Here is a 23124-nt window from a genome sequence, read left to right as displayed (position 1 = left end):
TTATGCATATTATCTCATGGGTCATTACAAGGTGTGTGCAAGGAGGAGGGAGGTGAATATTGCTCTCCTCACATTCTAGACCTAGAAAGACTGTCCAGCAGCCTCTGAGCTCCTAGGTCACTGAGCATAGTGTCAGTAAAGGACAATTAGGTAACTAACCCCTCACCTAGTTAGAGCTGCCAGATAAAAATTCTGAAGGACTATGATTAAGGATTCTCAATCTCTAATGGCAATCCAACAAGTAACAGGCTGTAAAATGCAGGTTAGAGGGCAGCCCGGGTAGCTCAGCGGTTTAGCACCACCTTCAGCCCAAGGTGTGATCTTGGAGACCTGGGATCGAGTCCCACGTCAGGCTTCCTGCATGAAGCCTGCTTTTCCCTCTGCCTCTCTCTCTCTCTCTCTCTCTCTCTGTGTGTGTGTGTGTGTGTGTGTGTGTGTGTCTCATGAATAAATAAATAAAATCTTTTAAAAAATGCAGGTGAGGGAGGTAGTTTAGAAAGTTTAGCTTAGGGAAGCATTTCTGGGGTGAGTCTTATCAGACAAAGAAGGTATGACTGAAGGATGTTGAAGAACATCCTCTTCTGCTGCTTAAAAATAGGGGGAACTAGCTTCACTGGGATGACTTGAAGCTCCTGACAGAGGCAGGAGGATAAATCAGAGGGCGGGGCCCAGCCCCTCCAGCCCTGTGAATCTTTGCACAATAAGACGAGAGGAGATAATTCAGGAGTGAGGGACCGAAGGCCATTTGATGTGAGATTTTGGATTCATGCCTAATAGCACATTCAGGAAGGGGCTAGATGTCCCTGTGTCCTCCCCCACTTCTTTCCCTTCACAGATATTAAAACCTTTCCTTTGGAAAAACACCATCATTCACACGCAGTGTGAAGGTCACAGTGCCTCTCCTTGAACGGAAGAAAGCATTGCTCCCCCCGAAGAACTGCAGACCTGTGCAGGAGGTAGAGAGAGATTTGGGGAAGAGGCGTTCATGAACCACAGAGATGATGCCACATATTCCACCCCTCGAGCAGCCTCCCAAAATCTAGGTTAGTCCTCAGTGCTGGCTGACCACAGCAAGCAGATTCACGGAGACTTCATCACACCAACATTCCAACTAGAACCTCGTTATCAGAATTTAATGACCATCCTTGTGTGTGTTTACGATGTGATCATATTTTGATGATCATGCCTTCGTTTTTGGAGTGCCTTTCTTGTAGAGCTGCTCAAGGAATGTTCTAAATGGGCTTTTTAATTTTTAAATTATATATCAATGTCTTTATGGTGAAATATAAGAAGAATCATCAAGAAAGGAAAACCCCAGCCCTTTTCACCATAAACCTAAACTAGTGTCAAGATACAATGGTCTCTCCTTGCTTTAATATTGTAAGATACAACTTTTCAGAACTGCATTGAATGTACTCATTTTAAGGTTTTATTTTAGTTAACACTACAGAATCTAGGTTTTGGTTTTGGTTTTGGTTTTGGTTGCATTCCCACCTCATTTACATATTTTTAAAAAGCCACATGATATTCAGTTTAACATACCAGATTATTTAAACAAAGTACCACGGTTTGGTCATTCACATTGTTTCTCATTGAGAGAGAAAAGTCCTAATGAGAATATCATAGTTACCTCCCAATATTTTGCCCATTCATTCATTCATGCATGCATGCATGCATTCATTCATTCATAGAGCAAGATGGAAAGATCTTGAGTCCTTGGCAGTGTCTTATTGCCGTCATGCTGGTTCTGGGCTGCCTATCACCTAAACTCCTACTTATTTAAGCCACAGTAGTGAAGTTTCTGCTTCTTGCAGCTAAAAGCAATCCTAACTGATGGACCACTGAAACCTCTCTTTATGTACGCACCTCCCTCCTTCCATTGCTCATATCTCTGAGAGAGAGGTATCCCTCTTGCTATTGGAACTAGCCCTCCATGTGCATTCTTGATCCCATCCCCTACACTGCCTCTTCGTAGACCATGCTCATAATGTCCTTTCTTATTTGCGTCCTCTGTCTCTCCTTCCATTCTAGCTCTTTTTTATGTTTACTAAGAACCTGTTAAGGTTTCCCTTCCCTTTACCCAGCTCACCCCTAGAGTAATGCTCTCTTCCTCTTCTTCTTTTTGCCACCTGACTTCTTGACAGACTTGTCTTCACCTACTTGTCTTCAGTCTCTTCCATGCTGGCTGTCACCCCCAAAACTGTGGAATCAACAATAAATTCACTGACTCCCTAGTTAGCAAGTCCCACAGCTTTTTCAAACTCTATCATCTTCCGGCTTTCTGCATATAGCCCTTCAGATCACCTTTTTCGTCTTCTTTAAACTTTCCTTAAAAGTATAAACACATTTTGTAAGTTGTGGAGAGAATCATCTTAAATGATTGAAAAAAATGAACACAGAACTACATCCATCTATTTCCTTTCCTTCCCTAGATGCCACTAAAATAAAGGAAGGATTTTTTTTTTTTAAATACACTCTCCACCCTGCCCCCTAAAAAAGGAATCATCCAAAAGATAAAGGGAATGAGAGAAGAAATTGTTTGCAGCAGCCATGAGACTGCTCAGACCTCCATCTATAGGAGTGTAATTGACCAAGGGCCAAGGGCCGGGCTACTGGGCTCTGACACCCACCTAAAATCCACAGCAGTAGCTGATGCAAGCAGTGTGACCCAAAAGCCAAGCAGAAAGGAATGCTGATAAGCATTAAGCCAATTCCACTAGCAGATCTAGGAAATCTCAGCACTTGGAGACGCAACTTACTGCAGATGTTGAGGGGTGGGGGTGGGAGGTACCCTGTGGAGCTAAAAACAGCTTTATTCATGGGAAGTCTATATCCAGAGAGATCAGGCCACCAGATCCTCCCCCTGACCTTGTCCACCCTCCACCAGCTAAGCTATACCCAAACTCCTGACCCACAGAAACTGTGCAATAACAAATATGTGCTGCTTTAGGCTGCTTGGTTTGTGGTTTAATTTATTATACAGCAATAGAGAATTAAAAGAGATTGCTATAGAAGTATATTATTTAGAAATGAAGCAAATGCCAGAATTTTAGATGAGGGAGGAATATGAAAAGTATTGTATTTTTCAATATTAGATACAGCTTTACATTTGGATAGTTTTAGCAGTTTCTGATGCAAAAAAAGACATTTTATGACTGTTGAAGTAGATGTTACTACCTGAGATTGTCTGAAACTGGGAAAGCCAGTCACAGCAGAGTCTGAGGAGAAGGTGAAAGCCAGGAGTGAGACAGACCAGAGGCTGATATTAGATGCAGAGGGTCACAGGTGGCATCCAAAGCTCCATAAAGAGGCAAGGGTTGGAAGATCTGGAAACCAAACCAGCGAGGAGGGGTTTAGGGGGTTTACAGAGCTACCTGGGCCGCCTGAGAACCATATCACTGCTCAGAACACCAACTGGTATCCGAGGCTTGCTTTAGATACCACCGGGCACATGGAGCACGACGCTCATTTAGAGACGTGAGACTGGGACAGAAAATGAGTCCGTTTTTCTCTCCTCACAGGAGTATGTTTATGTTATTGGGCTTACAATGTAAATATTATTTTATATTCTCACTTTTTTATTTGACCTATCTAACTTTACTATGTCTCTAAATTAGTCAAATTGTTAAAAATTACAGCGGATTCCATTGATTATGTGAATCAGAATTTCTTTATGTCACTGTAATTTCACTGAACGTTCAGGCTGTCTCATAGAAATACTCCTTCATTCTCACAACATTTTTATCCCGTTCAATTACCTTTGGAAAATCCTGAGTTCTAGAATCAGTGGATTGAGGGGTATGTATGCACATATGCCCGGATCTAGATGGGAAAAACTGTATTGCTTCCCAAAAGGCTTAAATCACTTTAAATGCGTGAGCATATTTGTTTTACTATTATTTCTCTACCATTTGGTGTTTCCTTTAAGTGACTTTTCTCTTGGCTCATTTAGTAGAAGTCAAGTCCTATGTAGGATTTTAACTTTCATATCTTTAACTTCAAGGAAAAATAAACTTTTCCTTTGTGTTGGCCTATCATTCATCTTGTTGCTGGCATGGATTGTCTATTCCTTCCATTTTGCCTTCTGCCTGGTGTCCTAGAACCTATCTGATGGCTCCTCTGATCCCACCTCCTCCTCCCTGTGGTAGATATGCCAAGTTGTCCTACTTCTCTTCCAACATTCTCTCCCTGGATTTCATCTGGAGCAGTGTTTCTCAGAAGGTAGATTGGGGTCTTTTCTCAAAAAAATAAAAAATCATTTGAGGCACTTTGAAAATTTCCTATGGTGACACCAAATATACAAGAGCAGAATCTCCCAGCGTACCTCCAAAATCAGCTTCTTAAGCAAATTCTCAAAAGTCAATCTAAGAGTTTGACAACCCCTGGAGCACCTGGATGGCACAGTCAGCTAAGTGTCCAAATGTTGGCTTCTGCTCAGGTTGTGATCTCAGAGTTCTGAGTTCAAGTCCCACATCAGGCTCTGAGCTCAGCGTGGAGTCTGCTTAAGAGTCTCTCTCCCTCTCCCCCTGAAATAAAGAAAGAATGAGAGGGATCCCTGGGTGGCTCAGCTGTTGAGTGCCTGCCTTTGGCTTGGGCGTGATCCTGGGGTCCCGGGATCCAGTCCCGCATCGGGCTCCCTGCATGGAGCCTGCTTCTCCCTCTGCCTGTGTCTCTACCTCTCTCTCTCTGTGTCTGTCATGAATAAATGAATAAAATCTTAAAAAAAAAAAAAGAAAGAAAGAAAGAAAGAAAGAAAGAAAGAAAGAAAGAATGAATGAGAAAGTTTACAACTACTGATGTAGACATTTTCACCATCACCGTTTCCCTTGCTCAGCACCAAGGCAGTTAAGCTGTCTCCTGGATCCCTCCAGCCAGATGTCCCTCAAACTCCACATGTCGTCTTCCAGAGCTCCCTGCCTTTCGCGGGCACTCCTCGTGCCTGCTGATCCCCTTTTGCTGAAATCCATTCGTCCAGGCTGTCAGCCCCACATGCATGATTCAGTACTGAGAACTACTTCCAAACTAGTCTTTGAAGGAGATTCCCTTTTTGGAAACAGGCCTTGCAGGCCCTAGGGTAATGACTGACCTCTCTGTTTGTCTGCATGCCACTTGATGGCCAGAAAGCCTAATTCAACGTGACAGATATTATCAGCCAGATATTAGCAGCTGCAGGCTGGCAGCCGTGCATCTCTAATGGAGCCCTACCAAGTCTTAGCAAACCCAAGAGCCCGACGCCAGCCCCCTGGGGCAGGATGTATGCAGGAAGGAATGAGAAGAGGGCTGACACCTCCACTCAAAGAAGCCAGGAGGTTTTCTTCACACGCCAGGCCCCAATCTCTGTGTTCTGCATGCATCTGGGGGCAAAGCCTAGGGACTGATCCTGGCATAGCTCTGATGGGAAGAAGCTTCCTGCGGAAACTCCCTCCCCATCAGCCAGAGCATCTACCTCCCAAACTCTACACATTCTGGGTCTTCACACCACCGTGGGCCTTCAGAAATTACTCTGAAAGTGAATAATTCTGATGAAGTTACCGTCAAATCAATGTGCTCCCTCCCTGTGCTGTATTTTCATTTTTTAAATGGAGAGAGCAGGGGCGGCCTGGGTGACTCAGCAGTTGAGCATCTGCCTTCCACTCAAGTCATGATCCCAGGGTCCAGGGATTGAGTCCCACATCAGGCTCCCCACAGGGAGCCTGCTTCTCCCTCTGCCTGTGTCTCTGCCTCGATCTCTCTGTGTCTCTCATGAATAAATAAATAAAATCTTTAAAATAAAATAAAATAAAATAAAATAAAGCAATATGCAACCTACAGAAGTATATTAATAACTTTGGGATTTACAGACCTTGAGCACCGCATGAAAGAATGGAGGGAAAAGACGGTCGGGTGCCTCTCCTCTCACCACCTAATCCGCACATTATATCCATGCAAAGGTTAGCTCTGGCTTCCAGTTCAGTGAAGAGTTCTTTGCCATAAAAGTCAGACACCTGAAAATTTGTGAATAAATCCGCTTTCTCAAGGTGTATTCCCAAATCAGTATTCTCAGAGTATGTCCTGAAGAAACATCTGTCCTCCACATATACTCTGTAGCCCTCTTAAAGATTCAGAATACATGTTAAAAGTCCCAAGAAACTGTCTGGTACAAAACTGTGCTTAATTTTTTAACCCGATTTTTCCCAAATTTCTTCAGCTTTGACACCTTTTCCCTAAATGCTGCCAATTAGCATGGCAGGCAACCAGTATCCTGTGGTATACACTTCAATAAATTCTACATCCATTTTTTTTAAATCAAATCCTGTTTCTTTGTTGATTTATTTCATCATTTCAGAGGGTTTTCTCTCTTCCCTCCTGTTGGCTCTACCTAATATTTTAGCTTGAAATTTGATTTCTACACCAAGGTCACAAGTTTACTAGGAGGCCTTCTCTAAAATGGAAAGAAAATGCTTGGTGAATTATTTAGCAAAGTGCAGCTTCTCTAAAAAGAAGAATAATGTGGCTCTATGCCACTACCTCTTTGTTCACTCATTCGTCATTCATTCATTTGCTCATTCACCCCTCCACCAGTTTATTCCTAGAAGCACAATGATAAATACTCTCGATGCAAAGGAGAAAAACTCACTGTGTTTGTGATGATGGAGGTAAGAATAGAAAAGCCCTATATCTTTCTTATCCGAGAGTAGGTGGAAAAAGTAGAAGGTCAAAGAAAGATCACAGACAGTAGAGATAGTAGAGATCAGAAATTTTGGTGTCAAGTGAGAGAGACTCAACTCCAATGACCTTAATTAAGCAAAAGAGGCAACGTATTGGCTCATCACTGGGGAAGTCCAAGGGAGGTGCTGGCCTGACTGTTTGCCCCCCATCCATCTCTCAGTTCTGTTTTTCTCTTTGTAGCTTTAGTCACTATCAGGGCAGACAGGCTTTTTTCATGAGATAAGGACAACAACCCCCAATGCATTCACATCCTTCAGCAACATAATGACCAGAAAGGCCAAGCCCCTTCTCTAGCTCTCTCTGTGTGTCAGCCTTAGAGAAAGTCTCTCAGGTCTCAGAAAGTTCTCACTCTCCACTCCCAGACCTACCCTGGGGCCAGGGCCCAGGCACTCATCAGCGCGCAGTTTCTCGTTGGTTCCTCCTAAGGCCACAGAAGCCCCAGAGCAGCACTGGAGGTGGACACAGCTGATCATATCTCTGATCTCACACCATCTACACAGTGAAATGGAGGATAAAATTTCCAAGCAAGCTACTAGAGGGGATGCACAAAACTTCTCACTGTAACTTTTAGGGATAACCTTTTTTGTTTTGTTTTTGTTTTGTTCCAGGTGGCAAGGTGAGAAGCTCATAGGTGTAACTGTATTTTTCTTTTCTTACACATTTTTTTTCCTCTGCCCTACATTCACCTTTTCTTCTGAAGGAAAGGTAAAACTATTGCTTTTAAGGGGAACAAATATCTGTTATGGTACTAACAAGACATATGTTCAAGAATCAGAAAGTTTTGCCTATTCTACTTGAGGTTTTTTTTTTATTATTTTGCTAATTTCCTCCAACTCTAAGGTCTTAGCATGACATCAAAGGCTATGGAGTTCTGATCTAGTCAGGCATAAAGAAAAATAAGATTCCCTTCTAAAAAAAAGAAAGAAAGAAAGAAAAGAAAAGAAAAATAGGATACATGATCATGTGAAATTGTTCACTCCCCCTCCCAACAAATTAAATTTAAAAATTAAAATAAACTGCTACTTTTTAAAAAATGCCTCAAGATTACAATCAATTGTGCAATTTTACACATATACACACTACTATTTGTATGCATGTGCTTACATATGCCAGGTTTCTTTAACAATGCATCAAAATTCTTAGGCTTTATTCAGAGTCCTTAATACGGATTCTCAAGCTTTGTCTTCCCAAGGCATATTGAATTCTAAAATTTCCCATTTAGTGTTTCACCAGTTATGCTCTGGGTAACCCATGAATCAGAACTACATGGGAGCTTATTAAAATACAGACTCCTAGGGGCACCTGAATGGCTCAGTTGGTTAAGAGTCTGACTCTTGACTTCAGCTCCAGTCATGATCTCATGGGTCATGGGATCAAGTCCATCATCCAGCTCACCACTCAGCAGGGAGTCTATGCAGAATCTGCTTCTCTCTTTCCCTCTGCCGCCCCTCCACCACTGCAAACCCCCCCACACACACACACACACACTCTCTCTCTCTCTCTCTCTCTCAAATAAATAAATAAATCTTTAAAAAATAAAATAAAATGCAGACTGCCAGGGGTGCCTGTGTGGCTCAGTCAGTTAAACGACCAACTCTGGATTTCAGCTCAGGTCATGATCTCAGGGTTGTGAGATTGAGCCCCACATTGGGCTCCACGATGCGTGTTGGAGGCTGCTTCAGGTTCTATCTCCCTCTCCCTCTGTCCCTCCCCCCTCTTAAAAAACTCAGACTCCTGGGCCCCACTCCATACGAACTAAATCAGAATCTTTCTGGGGAGGGTGTCTTTGAGGAGTCTTTGTCTTTAAAATTTCCCAAATTATACTTTGCATCCTAAAATACAAGAAGCCCTGCTCTAGAATTTTGGAGAGTTTTATTAGGATTTCTGAGTTGTGGTGTCAGATATTTCTATATCTCTAATGCAGGATAAACTTCTTGTGAATTCCATGAACTTTAGTTTGTCAGTAAAATATAATAGCAATCCCCATGGGTCATGCTCTTTTGAAGTTCTGTAACAAAAGTAAGTATAAGCATAGTTATAGTACACAGAATTCTTCCAGATTTAAAAATATCTCCTCTAAAAAAAAAAAAAAAAAAAAAAAAAAAAAAAATATCTCCTCTAAATAGGTCACATATTAATGAGTAGGATAGGTAACTTCCATTGTAACAAATGTTTGTGGTTATAACAAACAATTCAATGTAATTTTGTTAAAATAGGTACATTGCAAGAACTGACATGATAATTAAAATCCAACTGAAATTAATCACAGAAAAATGTTATGAAAACTCATTACAGTTTTGAGTTTTCTTCAAAATGAACTCACTCTCTTCATAAACAGGATTTTATTTTTAATCCAAGACAAGCAGTAAGAAGTCAATGTCTACAATCTGACTCCTTCCACCACTAATATAGTAAGAGTCGTCAACAAAGTCTTAGGGATTGTGAACACCAACCCTCCTCTTAGATGAAGAAACCAAAGACCAAGTCACACTGTTGACAGAACAGAAAAAAAAAAAAAAAAAATCCAGATGCCCAGGTGGCCTAGTCCTTTTCCTACTGAAGCATAAGCAACCCCCAAGGATACCCAAGCAGGGAATCAAATGGTTCTTCAGGTGCAGGTAGAAGCAACCATTCTTTTTCCATAACAAATATGCTATGAAGTAAAAAGAAAAGGGCACATGAAATTTAAGATTTGAAATAAATACCACTCAGCCATCTTGAGTTATTCATTCCTTCTCTCCTACAACTCAAGCAACATGGTGAAAAGATGTGAAAACCCCAGTGCTACTCCAACTTCTCTACCAAAATCTGCCATTTTAAAATAGGAGAGACTATCTGACCCCAAAGTAGTCATGAGTAATTAATTACCTGATACCTGTCCAGATTGATCCACTGTGGTTGAGAATAAATCAAGCAAAGCTATTAAGCTCTTCTCAGATGATTTGCTAAACATATGCTATAGGTCTGCACTTGGGTTTCACTTATTCATTCTGTTATTCAATAGATATAGACTGAGCACCTATGAGGAGCTAGAAGCTGTGACATGTTCAAGCAATATTAAGATCAATAAGCAGGAGAAGGAAAACTAAAGCCAAAATTACAATGTGTTACATTACAGACTATAGAATCAGGTGTCATGGGCACAGACACAGCTAGGTTGTGTCAGAGAAGGTGTTACAGTGAAAATGACATTGAGCTGAGTCTTCAAGGACAACCAGGAGTTTAACTAATGGGATATGGGAAAGGAAGAGAAGATCGTTCCAGGTAAATGAATAGCATATGCAGCGGTATGAAAGGGTGAGAAAATCTAGTAAGCTTTGTTTTTCATGCCAGCTAGCACAATGAGGGGAAAGCCCATTTTTTAAAAAAATAATAATAATTTTTAAACATCTCCTTGGCCAAAAAACTCACAATGGACTACATACTTGTGACTGAGCCAGTCTGACTCTGAGAGTTGGTTTCAAATAAGAAAGAAATCTGTTCCTTCACTTCTTGTCTGTAGAGTCTTAGACACCTTCCAGACTCTCAAAGTCCACCTCTTCCTGCAAGATTCCAGGATTTCCAGAGTCCAAACAGAGTCATTGTAAGAGGAGGAAGGAAAAATGTTTTGATGATGAAACTGAATAGGGGAAATTATGCATTCCCATAGGTAACCATAAAATTGTCTCCTTCTACATCCTGCGTATGCAGATCATATAGAATTTTTTTTTACATGGGTAAGATAAAGTGGGTGATAGAAGTGAGCTCAGGGATCCCTGGGTGGTGCAGCGGTTTGGCGCCTGCTTTTGGCCCAGGGCGCGATCCTGGAGACCCGGGATCGAATCCCACGTTGGGCTCCCGGTGCATGGAGCCTGCTTCTCCCTCTGCCTGTGTCTCTGCCTCTCTCTCTCTCTCTCTCACTGCGTGCCTATCATTAAAAAAAAAAAAAAAAAAAAAAAAAAAAAAAGAAGTGAGCTCAAATAGGTTTCCACTTAAGAACTATGTGACTTTGGGGAAGTCACAAAACCTCTCTGGACATCATTTTTCTAGTTGCAAACATCCGGCCAGTTTGTTGTGAAGCTTAGACATAACCGGAGGGAGGGCACCTGTCACAGGGCCTAGCCTGTAAGGGGCCTCTCCCTGGGGCAGTTGCTGTAGGTTATCATAGCACTTTCATTCACTCAACAAATCTTTACTAGAGACTCAACATGGAGAAGCCAGGAATAGAAAAATATATCTGAACTGGATTTTGTTCTCCAGGATGGTCACAGTCTATGGTGGAGATATAGAACAGATTCAAATAGCTATACTATAAGGAAAAAAGTGGTGATGAGCAAGAAAAACACAGAGAGGGGTATGCCTGGTTAAAAGAAAAAAAAGGTTTTTTTTAATTTATTCATGAGAGACACAGAAAGAGAAAGAGAGGCAGAGACACAGGCAGAGGGAGAAGCAGGCTCCATACAGGGAGCCCAACGTGGGACTCGATCTCGGGTCTCCAGGATCACACCTTAGGCCAAAGGCAGGTGACAAACCGCTGAGCCACCCGGGCTGCCCTAAATAAATAAAATATTTAAAAAAGAACAGAGAGAGAGAGAGAGAGAGAGAGAGAGAGAGAGAAACTGCTTGGGAAGTTGCGAGGACAGAGATTACTTGTGCAGAGGGAGTTGGTGGGGGAGAAGGAGAAAGGGTTTGGGGCTGGGAACCCGGGAGAGGAAGCGCATCTGGGCGGGACAGAGGATCCCTGGAGGTGACACATCTCCCTCCGCTTCACGCTCGGTGACAGCAGAGCCTGGTGAGAGGTCAGAGCCCCCTGCCCGCGTCCGAGGCGCTCTCAGTGCCCACGTTCTCCTGACCTTGTGCCGAGGGCAGGCCGGCCAGGGGGAGGCCAGAGGGGGGTGACGAAGGGGTCGCCGCCGCCAGGGCGGGGTGGGGGGGACCAAGGGGCGGGGAGCGGGCGCGCGGGGCCGGCCGGGGGCCCGCGCAGCCGCCAGAGCCCGCGCTCAGCTCGCCAGCCATGGGGCCGCGGGGGCCGGCGCTGCTGCCGGTGCTGCTGCCGGTGCTGCTGCTGCTGCTGCTGCCGCCGCGGGCGCGCCCAGGGCCGCCCTGCCCGGAGCCCTGCCGCTGCCCGCCCGCCGGCGCCCTGCGCTGCCCCGGGCCGCGGGCCGGCCTCGCCCGACTGTGAGTACGCGGCGCCCCGCCCGGACCCGCCCGACCTCCTGCCCGCGCCGTCGGCTCCCGCTCCTCGGCCCCCTTGGCCGGGAAGCTTGCAGAGAAAGGCTGCGCCCGAGCAAACTCCGCCACCTCTTAAAGTGCCGAGAAGGCGAGGCTTGCGGAGGTCTCTGCCTCACCTGCTGGCCTGGCCTCGGGGCCTCCCCTGCTGGCGCACCCTGCAGCCCCCGGCCGCCCCAGGCCCGCGATTTCGCCCTCCCCGCCCACCCCCGGCTGGGGCTCCCGCAAGAAGCCACAGGGGAGGCCTGCTCCCTGCCGCTCTGGAAGGGGCCCGGTGTGATGCCTCCCGATCAGCAGCCGTCCCCGCTAGACCAGCCCGAAGCCGTCTTTGGCCCTGGCGCCGGCCAGGCTGGTGCAGGTTACTGTGTCCTCTGGCCCCCTGCGCTCCTCCGGGCGTGGGGTGGCGGGCCCTGTGGTAAGAAGGGGGTGACCTAGTCATCAACCGCGATTGCTGCCCGGCAGCCTCGCCCAACGCGTGCATTCGCGCCGCTGCTCTCTCTACCCCTTCCCGGATGCACTCGCATTTCAATCTGGTTGTCTGATCAAGGTGTGCCTTGTGTCACGCCTCCCACACACCACCCAGGTCTCCCGTTTACAAAAGTGATTAGAAGAATTGCATACATCAGCAAGCAGGTGGAAGAAGCTGTTTACTGAAGTGATGGGGTAAAGAGAAGAGGGGCCTGTAGTGCTAGCAGATCAGAGTGTCACCTGGTGTCCTTTCTTCGATTTAGAAAAAGGTACCACACGATGGGGGCCCTGGGTGGCTCAGTCGAGCATCTGCCAGGTCATGATCTCAGGGTCCTGGGATGGAGCCCCCATCCTGCTCCCCTGTTGGGGCGGTGTCGTTTCTCCCTCTCGCTCTGCCCTTACCTTCTGCTTGTTTCGGATCTCTTTCTCTCTCTCCCTCAAGTGAATAAATAAAATCTTTAACAAAAGAAAAGAAAAGAAAAAAAGAAAAAGGTACAACACGTTATATGATTCTATTTTTATGTCCAGATTGAAAGGAGATTAGTAGCTGCCAGGTAGGGGTAAAGGCCCAGGGACTGTTAATGGCTGTGGCTTCTAGGGGTAACAAAAATTACTTAAAATTAGATTGTGGTGATGACTGCACAACTCCATAGACATACTAGAAACCATTGCACTGTACACTTTTTAAAAAAGATTTTATTTACTCACGAGAGACACACACAGAGAGAGAAAGGGAGGCAGAGACACAGAGGGAGAAGTAGGCTCCATGTAGGGAGCCTGACGTGGGACTTGATCCCGGGGCCCCAAGATCACGCCCTGGGCTGAAGGCAGTGCTAAACTGCTGAGCCACCTGGGCTGCCCACACTGTACACTTTAAATGGGTGAATATGGTATATGAATTATAGCTCAATAAAGTTATTAAAAGAAAAAAGGAAAGAAGAGTGCTATAAAAATATCCAAAAGGCACTAGCCTGGTGGAACTCTGGGTTATATTCTAACCATTGGCAGCAATAGAATTCCATTCTTGGGGAGGAAAGAGGCAACTCCCCACCATTTCCTTGGGTCCCAGGAGCCTGCCAGGAGCCCACTTCCTAGAGGGAACTCCTCCTCCCTCCTGAGGGGCTAAGCCTCTCCTCTGAAAAAGTTAGTAGCCTTCATTGGGCACCTGAGTGGCTCAGTGGGTTAAGCATCTCACTCTTGATTTCCACCCAAGTCATGATTCAGGGTCAGGAGATCCAGCCCAGCACTAGGCTCTAGGACTGGGTGTATTGCCTGCTAAAGAGTCTCTCTCTCCCTCTCTCTCTGCCCCTATCCCCTCTCCTGTCAGAGTGCTCTCATAAATAAATAAATAAACCAAAAATAAATAAAGTTACTGGCCTTCAGGGAGTGTTTGCAGTTGAGAGATACAGTTTAAAGGTTGAGGGGTTTATATTAATTAGTTTCCATTAATTATCTTGTCAGCTCAATTCCCTGAAGCTGAGGACCATGCTGATGGAATTGGTTTCAATCAATCAACAAATTCATGGAACTTGCCTTTCGAGTCCTAGCCCTTGTCCTTCTGTGACAAACCTCCTATTCTTGCTCTTAGGAATGATTGTGCCACTAACAGCCTTTCTCACACCCAGCACTTTTATACAGGCTTCCGGAAACTGAGACCCAAAGAGATGGAATAACTTGACCAAGGTCTCCTTTTGTTATTGAGTAGCAAAGACCATTAAATGTGTTTTTATATTTGCTTATCTTTGTGAGAAAATTACCCTTTCCTAAATACACACACACATTCCCGGCTCCTTTCAGTTTCAGCTTTTCACCTAGCTCTCTCAACAATTCCTATTGCCACACCACACCATGTTGGCCTCAGAAGAGTACCTCTTCCCTGGAGAAAGCTGAAGTGAAAAGATCAAAACAAAACAGTTCTCCCACTGCCCCATAACACAGTTTAGAGGAGCCTAGAACCCCTCAAAAAAGATTGTACAGGCTGACTAGGTTTGTGGGTAGAGGCGAGAGGCAAGCACAGTATGAGCACCACTAGTATGCTGAAGCTGGCTCATCCCACTCCCAAAGAGGAGCAAGCTGTCCAGGCTCACCCTTTGTCGTCCCTGTCAGTTTCTGGAGAATCCTCAACTTCCTCCCTTCACATACACTATCTTGGTATCCACACTAAGCACATCTTCTAGACATTCAGACACCCTAGGTTAGCAAGCATGCTACCCCACACAAGGCCAGGCTTTCTGGGGATCAGATAATTGAGATGTGACCTCCTCCTTTAGGTGGGAACCCTATGGGCACGATAAGGTGACCTCAACATCCATCCATATGCCAAGGGAAATATATAAGAAGGGATAGGAGGGTAGTTACTTTAAGGAAATTTACTCAGTGTGGTTCTAGACCAGCAGCATTAGCATCACCTGGGAAAAGTTAGCAATGCACACTCGAGCCCCACCCCCAATCTACTGAATCAGAAACTCTGAGGATGCGGTGCAAAGCTGGTGTTTTAACAAGCTCCCCAAGTGGTTCTAATGCATGCTAAAGTTTGAGAACCAAGATCTTATACTTTCCATAAAGAATACAGTCTTGTGGAAAGTAAGAGTATGTTTTCAACTTCCTATGCCATATACTTTTCTTCCTCGTGCACCCCTCCACACACACACATATACAAAATACCTATTTATTGCAAAAGGCAGCTGTGATCAAAATAAAGGCCCAAACTCTGATGCATATTGAAAATATATAGGATTGAGAAAAGGTTTTGTTCGGTTTTGCCTTCAAAGAGGAACAAGATGGGAGGGGCGGGGGGGTGCCTGGATGGCGCAGTGGGTTAAGTGTCTACCTTTGGCTCAGGTCATGATCCTGGGGTCCTGGGATGAGTCCCGCATCACATCCCACTCCCTGCTCAGCAGTGAGTCTGCTTCTCCCTCTCCCTCTGCCCCTCCCCACCCTGCTCATGCTCTCACTCATTCTCTCAAATAAATAAATAAAACCTTAAAAAAAAAAAAAAAAAGAGGAATAAGGGAAGGAATCCCTGGAGGACAGCCTGAAGATAGGAGGGATGGCGGAGAAGATATTTGATGGAGAAAGATCTCTGTGCTGATGGGAGAAAAGTGGCAGTCTCAGATCATAGGGGGAGAGTTAGGCTTAGAAAGAGAGGTACTTCTGAGTCCTGGGGGATGGATAAAGGTATAACTTCACATTGAGATGAAATACAGGAAAAGTGAACAGCTTCCTACTGAAATCCTCTTTTCTTGACGATGAATGAATGAAATGGTAAACAGTAATTACAAGATAGGGAAAAAATGTTATGAATAACAAATTATCAGGAGTTTGTAAAAAAGAAAGCTGAAATTAGGAAATAAGGCAGTCCAGAAGAAGAGAGATGTGGTCTTAAACATCATGCACAGGATCTGACTCTGCAGAAAGAGGGGGAGCACTCTCATTTTTGGGGGGTCAGAGGAGGCAAGTATTGCACAACATTTGAGAATTCACCATCAGCCTCTCAGTAGATGCTAGTTTGTATTTTAATCTTCCAGGCCTTGGAAGTCTGTCCTGTAAGACTTCCATCTCAAGTCCACTATTTGATTTAAAAAGGGGGAAAAAAGGAACATGGATTATAATTGTTTGTTATTGACAAGCCCACTGTTTGCAATTTTTGAAAATGGCACTGTTCAATCATTCATATCTTTCTACCTCTTCCATGTTTTATTAAAAACTTAGGTATTTAAAATCTAAAATGTGATATAAAAAGTAGCCTCCTGCATGTTCATTCATTTTCATTGGGGAAGGGGGAAGTAAAAGAAGAAAACTGATTTAAAACATTTCCTTCTCCTTTTCTTATTAGTTCCAGACAACTGGAAGAAGAGAGAAAAAAATATTCTCACCTTGCCCATGGATATATAAAGATCTTTGTCTCTATGACAACAGAAAGGTTGATCTTCTTGATATGGAAACAGCTTCTGAAAAATCTGTTAGTAAGAAAATGCTAATAATAATAATGGCAATTTATTTTTTGCATGTCGTGCCTACTGAACAGTTTAAACTTTAAACTTTATTATAAGACACAATCCAGAGACTTTGGAAGGATAAAACGTGCTGTATCTATCAATCCAATGTTACAGGAAGATGTTATTCTCCTGACATCTTTCCTGACTGTCTTTCTTCTTTTCATTGTACCTTCAGTGGAAATCATAGTCCAGAACGGTGTTCAATGCTATAGAGGGATGTACGGGTGGAGGGCATGGTCCCAGTCCTTAGGGGGCCCACAGTCTAGATAGAAACACATGCAAGAGACCACTGTGGGCAGGGAGAGAGGCAACAAGGGTCTAGGAATTCAGAGAACAGAGCAAGTACTATGGACTGGAAACTCCAAGGGAAGGCTTCACAGGTGAAGGGGTATAAGGCTGAACCTTGAAGGACAGAAAGGAAGAAGAGTCCTGGTGGGAGAACCACAGGTTCAAGTAGATTTAGATTCTTTGCTGGGAAGCAGAGAATAAAGTTGGATAGGTTTGAACTTTTTAGGCCTCTCCTAGGCTCTTTGGGGAATTTTTTAAAGGAAAATATAAAATCATTAGAAATATCTGCTTACATTACCCAGAGGATTTGTGCACAAAGAAAAAAAAATCCCAATACATAGTGCTTTACTAATAAATTCTCAGAGTCCTTCTTGGACAACTGATTACAAAAGCATTAAGTAAAAATCATGATTTGGAGTCACTTCCCCATGAAGCTTTCCCCAGTGCCTCCTCCCTCCCAGACATGCATCCTTTGATACCCTGTACTTACCTGTATTTTTGCACATACCCTGCCATAATGTAACCATTTATTCAAAATAAGCCTCTTCTGCTAGAACAGGGTTTCCCAACCTCCGTGCAATCGACATTTGAGGCCAAATGATCATCTGTCATAGAGGGCTATTTTGTACACTACAGGATATTTAGCAGCATCTCCAGCCTCCACCCACTAGATGCCAGTAGCACTCCCTTCCCAAATTATGACAACCAAATATGTCTCTAGACATTTGCCAAATGCTCCATGGGGGGCAAAATCCACACCCACCTTTGGTTTTGAATCATTGTGCTAAAGTAAGAACCACAACCACTTGAAGAGAGATCCTATTCAACGTAGGAATCCCAGAATTTCATGAGTATTGTGATTAAAGGATTTATTGAATTACTATGATTATCAAATGGAATAGATAGCTGAATAGGAACAATGAACTAACGCCAAAAAAAAAAAAAATGTGTATTAGTTAACATGTACTGCATCTAAATGCCATTTTAAAAATCTCTGTCCTGGGGATCCCTGGGTGGCTCAGCGGTTTAGCACCTGCCTTTGGCCCAGGGCGTGATCCTGGAGTTCCAGGATCGAGTCCTGGGATCAAGTCCTGCATCAGGCTCCCTGCATGGAGCCTGCTTCTCCCTCTGCCTGTGTCTCTGCCTCTCTCTCTCTCTCTCTCTCTCTCTCTGTGTGTGTCTCTCTCTGTCTCTCATTGATGAATAAATAAAAATCTTTTTTAAAAAATCGGATGAGCACTGGGTGTTATGCTATATGTTGGCAAATTGAACTCCAATAAAAAAAAATAAAGAAATAAAAAAATAAAACTCTGTCCTACAGGATGGGGAAGCCAGGAGCTATGGGTAGTGGAGAGAGTTCTTTGTTATGTCAGATCTTGCAGACACCCAGTCTGTCTTTGAACGGGTATAGTATCAGCTTCAAAGAAGCAAGACTGGAAGCTTACCTATAGTATATCCCATCCAAATTGATTTATTTTTTGTTATTTATTTTAATTCACTTATTAGAGAAAAACCAATCCTCAGCCCAGGATCCATTAAAACAAACCAAAACAACCACTGAGGAGCCTGGATTGAGACCAGCGGGTTTCCAGTTATGTTATGTAACTGTTATAGGATATGGAGAAACCTACCAAGTTCTTGCAAGTACAACAGGTTGGCCCTGCCCTCAGCTTTCCTACAGATGGGACTGACAAAACAAAAAACAAAAACCCAGAATTCATAAAGCTCATTTCCTACCTCCCAGCACCACTGCCCCCATACACCCAACAAAAGCAAAGGCCGAAGGTAGAGGTTGATCTTGAACCTCAATTCTGACTCAAGTCTCTCAGTGGCACCTTAAAGGCAATTCTTTTTTTTTTTTTTTTTTTTTAAGATTTTATTTATTTATTTATTTATTCATGAAAGACTGAGAGATAGAGAGAGCCAGAAACAAAGGCAGAGGGAGAAGCAGGCTCCATGCACCGGGAGCCCGATGTGGGACTCGATCCCGGGTCTCCAGGATCGCGCCCTGGGCCAAAGGCAGGCGCCAAACCGCTGCGCCACCCAGGGATCCCCTTAAAGGCAATTCTTAACCTGGCTGTACCTATAAACAGACTCCGGGGGGAAGCTTTGCAAGGACCAGATTTTATTAATTTAAAGATCATCCTTTTGGGGGCAGTGAATGATGGCCCCTAGCAGGACTCTTAAGCAAGCAACAGAGTTCCCAAAATCTCAGTGGAAGTGTAGAACCAAAAAGGTTCACACACCAATTCCTTTGGCATTGGACCCAGCTCCCCCCACCTCACAGAGCAACAATTCCTTGGGTTTGTTTTCCTGCCTTATTCTTTTTTATTTCCAAAGCAGTAAGTCAGATTAATTCAGGGCTCCAGTTCTGCTCCTTCGCCCCCTCTATCTTCCTCCCAAGCCTGTCAGTTTGGCTTCTCTTCATGTCTTGAAATGAGACGCAAAAGCTTTTCTTCCAAAATGTAATCTGTCAGAGTGGCTGCACCAGACGGTGTCTTGGCTGCGTGTAACTATAATCTTACACATGGAATTTTAAAGTCAGGTGAGTCATGGTGGTGGAGGGAGACCCTGCTGCTCACTTCCAGGCCCAAGGGGGCTGGCTCTATAGAAACATATGAATTCTGTTCTGGCACCATCCCTTGGCATGCAAAAAATCATATTTAATGCAGATTTTAGCAAATTTCTCACCAGCTATTTTTTTAAGAGGAAAATTAAAATAATCCCACCCACCCAGCAGGTGGGCTCCCTGACTTGGTGGGCAGCTTCTAGCAGCTTCTCTTCATGGTCCTCATTTCCTCCTAGCTTCTGCCTCACAGGGAGATGACACCCTCCCCCCACCCCCGACCCCACAACCAGCAAACCATTCACAGCTGCCCTCTGTGTGGTCCTGAACCACAGCTCTTTAATGCCACCTGAGCCAAATTCGGAAAAGTCCAATTTCTAAGCAAAATAACTTTCAGAATGAAGGGGTTTCGGATTTTTTTTCCCCTGCAGCTGTGACATTTGTCCTTGACTCTGACGAAATGAGGTGACTCCTGGGTTCCTAATTCTACCTCAGGAGCAGCAGCAGCAGCATTTCTGAGCCTGCAGGGGTAGGGCTGCTCGGGTATGACAAGGTAGTGTCCAACACAGCCCTCCAATTATCTGAATTGATCAACAGGACAAAAACAGGGCAGACCTGAGTTCTAGCACAAGGTCTCCTTGCCCTAATTTGCACTGTGGGTTCAGGCTAGTGAGAAAACCTCTGTGCTGTCTATAAAAGGGGCGTGATGGTTCCTACCCCTGAGCGGGGCTGACTGTGGTGAAGATAAACGAGCCAGCAGAGCCAAAAGTACTGGGAAATAAAGGCTCCACGTAACTACAAAGCATGATGGTAACAATCTGATGATACAGAGAAGAGTACAAACCCACAGCTGGTGTATGTGGTTGAGCAGAAAATACCTATCATCCCAGGGGCAAGCCTGATGGAATAGTTTTGTTCCTGTGAGGTGTTAATTAGAGAAAATGACCCACTAGGTCTTCTCAAACCTGGAAGGTGAATAAGTTAGAATCCCAAAATAGCAGCACTCATTATTGCCCGGAGTCTGATATGCTAGTCTTTTCAGCCCAGGCTGAGCTGCCTTTCAAACATGCCACCTAACACCTGATTCTGGACTGCCTACTGTTGTTCCACTGGATTAGTCCCTGTATCCAGCTAGAGCATCAGAGCCTCTTCTGGGTCCTTTCAATCCCCCATTCCCCATCCCAAACCTCAGGCTGACACATAGAAGACCTTCAGGGCAGTCCTGTTGACCATTTGGGAACTACATACTGAAACGTACAGGACAATGTACAGAACCTGTAGCCACTCCCCCTGTGCTCCAAGAGCGTCTAGTCTTCAGCTATAGGACAGAAAGGTCTAGTTCTCAGATGACTGGAGAGAAATGTAGAAGGTGATAAAAGTCAGCGGAAGGTTATAAACCAAGGCTCTTAGGAGTTCAGGAAAAGGGGCCATCCCTTCTGGTCTGAATAATGAAGAAACCTCAGTGGAGGCGTCACGTGAGCTGTAGTTCTTTGAGCCTCCGTCTCTCTGGGGCAGCCAGTGTGGTTATCCCAAAAGTTCAGTCCTGCTCTGACACCAGCTTAGAAAGGCCACTGGGGAATTACTACTGAGAGCCTTCTGCTCTCTCACTGACCACCAGCAAATACCTTGTATTATGGATCCTCCGTGGAGCAAAGGATTACTTCCCCCAGGAAAGACCAGGGGGGCTCTGATTAAGGCTTTTCTTATTTGTGGGCACCAGAAATCAACTCGGGCAAATTTAATCATAAGAGGTTAACTTGATAGAAGAATAAGGAGGTAGGTAGATGGATGTGGGCAAGATCCAGAGAGAATTTGGCATTTTAGCAGCAAGAGGTCACTCACCATTTCTCTAGATTCCTCCCTTGCAATGAGTCAGCTCCATAGATCCTGTCTATTAGAAGTTGGAAATTCCTCCAAGAGAGAATCTGACTGCCTCAGCCCGCACCCCCTAGGCAAGAGCAGAGGAGCACAGTCAACGAGATACTCCACCCAGACACAACCAGCAATGAGATGCTTCTGAAGAAGCATACAGCCACACAAATTGGTGTCCACCAGAGCCAGGGAGTTAGTGAAAAGTGAAGGCACACATGCTAGTAATTTTAGGCACTTCATCCAGCCTCGGATTAAATAAAAGTACGTGGTATATCAGTTGCAACCAGCTTTTACAGACTTACTTAAGAAAAAAAAAAAGTTTTTAAGTGCCTGGAACAGGAGCTTGTAATGAAAGAGTTTCCTGAAGCATATCTGCAGTGTCACTGTCCTGACAACATAATATTCTCTGCTTCTAAAAAACACTTTTGAAAAATGATTACAGATGATACAGACATTCCCTGGGGAGAATTCAACATGTAGTTTTATTTACCAGAGTTATTCTTGTCATGTTATATTATTGCTATTCAGTTTAGGGGGTAAAGATTGGGTTCTTTTGCTTTGTGTCTTTAGAAAACTTTAAATGGGTTTTGAGTAAGGGCTTAAATGTGTTTACCATTTTCCTCTGAGGCTTTATATTTTTTAATTTAGTTGTTGCACAAATGACTTGGAAAATCCATTATCCAGGGAATCTTCTTGAAAATTTTGGTTCACAGTTTAATTCATAAGCTCCTCACAGCTTCTTAGGTGCTCTATAGAGTTTGTCTTGGAGGAGAATCACCCAAATAGCGCTTCCCAATGGGAGGGCTCCAACTGACTGAACTTTTTAAAACCAGTGAGTAAATGAGAGCTCTGAAGAGTGGCTCTCTAGGGTTGCAACATTTAATGGAAGGTTGTTCTTTATCATTTTTTAAAAAGGGCTATCAGGTGACACCTGTAAGAGGTAACTGAGCCCAAAAGAAAGGTACCTACCGAGTAGGAGTATTTACCCTCCCCCTCAGTTGTCGCATAATCAGCAGAGAGTTAAGAGTCAGGAACAAGTCACAGATATTTTATAGATTAAAGCATGACCCACGACAAACAGAAAAGTCCATTCCAAGGTACTGAACTCACCAGCCCCCCACCCCCCATTAATCCCCTACCCTTGACAAGGAAGTTAAAGTTGTCTCTTGAAGTAGCTGGGGTATCTGTGAATCCTCCACAGTAAACAGCTATGAATTATGAGTATTTACTGTGCTCTTATCTTGTGTTAGATGCTGTATTAGTATTATATAAACCTTTCCTATTTAATCTCAGAAATCTCTGTGGTAGTTCATATAATCATTATTTTATTAATGTGCAGTGAAGCTGGGATTTGAACACAGGCATTCTGACTCTCCACTGCCCCATGATGCTGCTTCCAGAGCGAAAGCATGTGCAGTTGGTGATGAAGGCATAGTCTTGAGAGTACATAACACCTAAGAGAGACCTCTAACCAAGAGTAGAAGCTAACCAGCAGAGAAGGGTGAATGTGCCAGCTAGTGGAGACAGTGGGAATGAAGGCAGAAAAGGGTGAAGTGAGTTCAGGAAATACAATAGCCTGATTTGTCCAGGGTGGCACAGTCCAGCAAAAATGTAGTATCAGTCACGTGTGTAATCTTCACTTTCTAATAGCCATATTTAAAAAGCTTTTAAAAAGTGAAACCAAAAAAAAAACCAAAATAAAACAAAAAAAAGAGAAATCAATTTCAGTGAAATATTTCATTTAATCCAAGTGTACAAAATATTATCATTTCAACATGTAACCAGTATAAAACTTTTTCACAAGATACTTTATATTCCTTTTTCGTGCTGAGTCTCGACATCCGGTGTGTTTGATACACTTTACAGTGGATCTTGATTCAGACTGGCGTGTCTCAAGTGCTCAGTGGCCATGTGTGGCTGGCGGCTGCCTGATTGGACAGCACAAATGTAGTGTATGGGTTATATAAGAGGAATAGTGGGTGACAGGACCAGCAAATAAAGTTTGAGCTTTTATTT

The 23124-nt window shown here is 44.0% G+C and overlaps 1 protein-coding gene across 1 annotated transcript in view; it reads left to right on the top strand.

The window, feature by feature from the left end:
* The window catches only part of LHCGR (luteinizing hormone/choriogonadotropin receptor), a 76066-nt gene that overhangs the window by 3949 nt on the left and 48993 nt on the right, over window positions 1–23124 (top strand). The window contains exons 4-5 of the mRNA XM_077915851.1: window positions 7317–7324; window positions 11331–11486. Coding sequence (XP_077771977.1) covers window positions 7317–7324; window positions 11331–11486 — 164 coding nt within the window. The remainder of the gene's footprint in view (window positions 1–7316; window positions 7325–11330; window positions 11487–23124) is intronic.

Source organism: Canis aureus, chromosome 11, assembly GCF_053574225.1.
Source record: "Canis aureus isolate CA01 chromosome 11, VMU_Caureus_v.1.0, whole genome shotgun sequence".
Lineage (NCBI taxonomy): Eukaryota > Metazoa > Chordata > Mammalia > Carnivora > Canidae > Canis > Canis aureus.
Note: the sequence above shows the minus strand (reverse complement) of the source record. Positions and strands in the feature narration are given on the sequence as shown.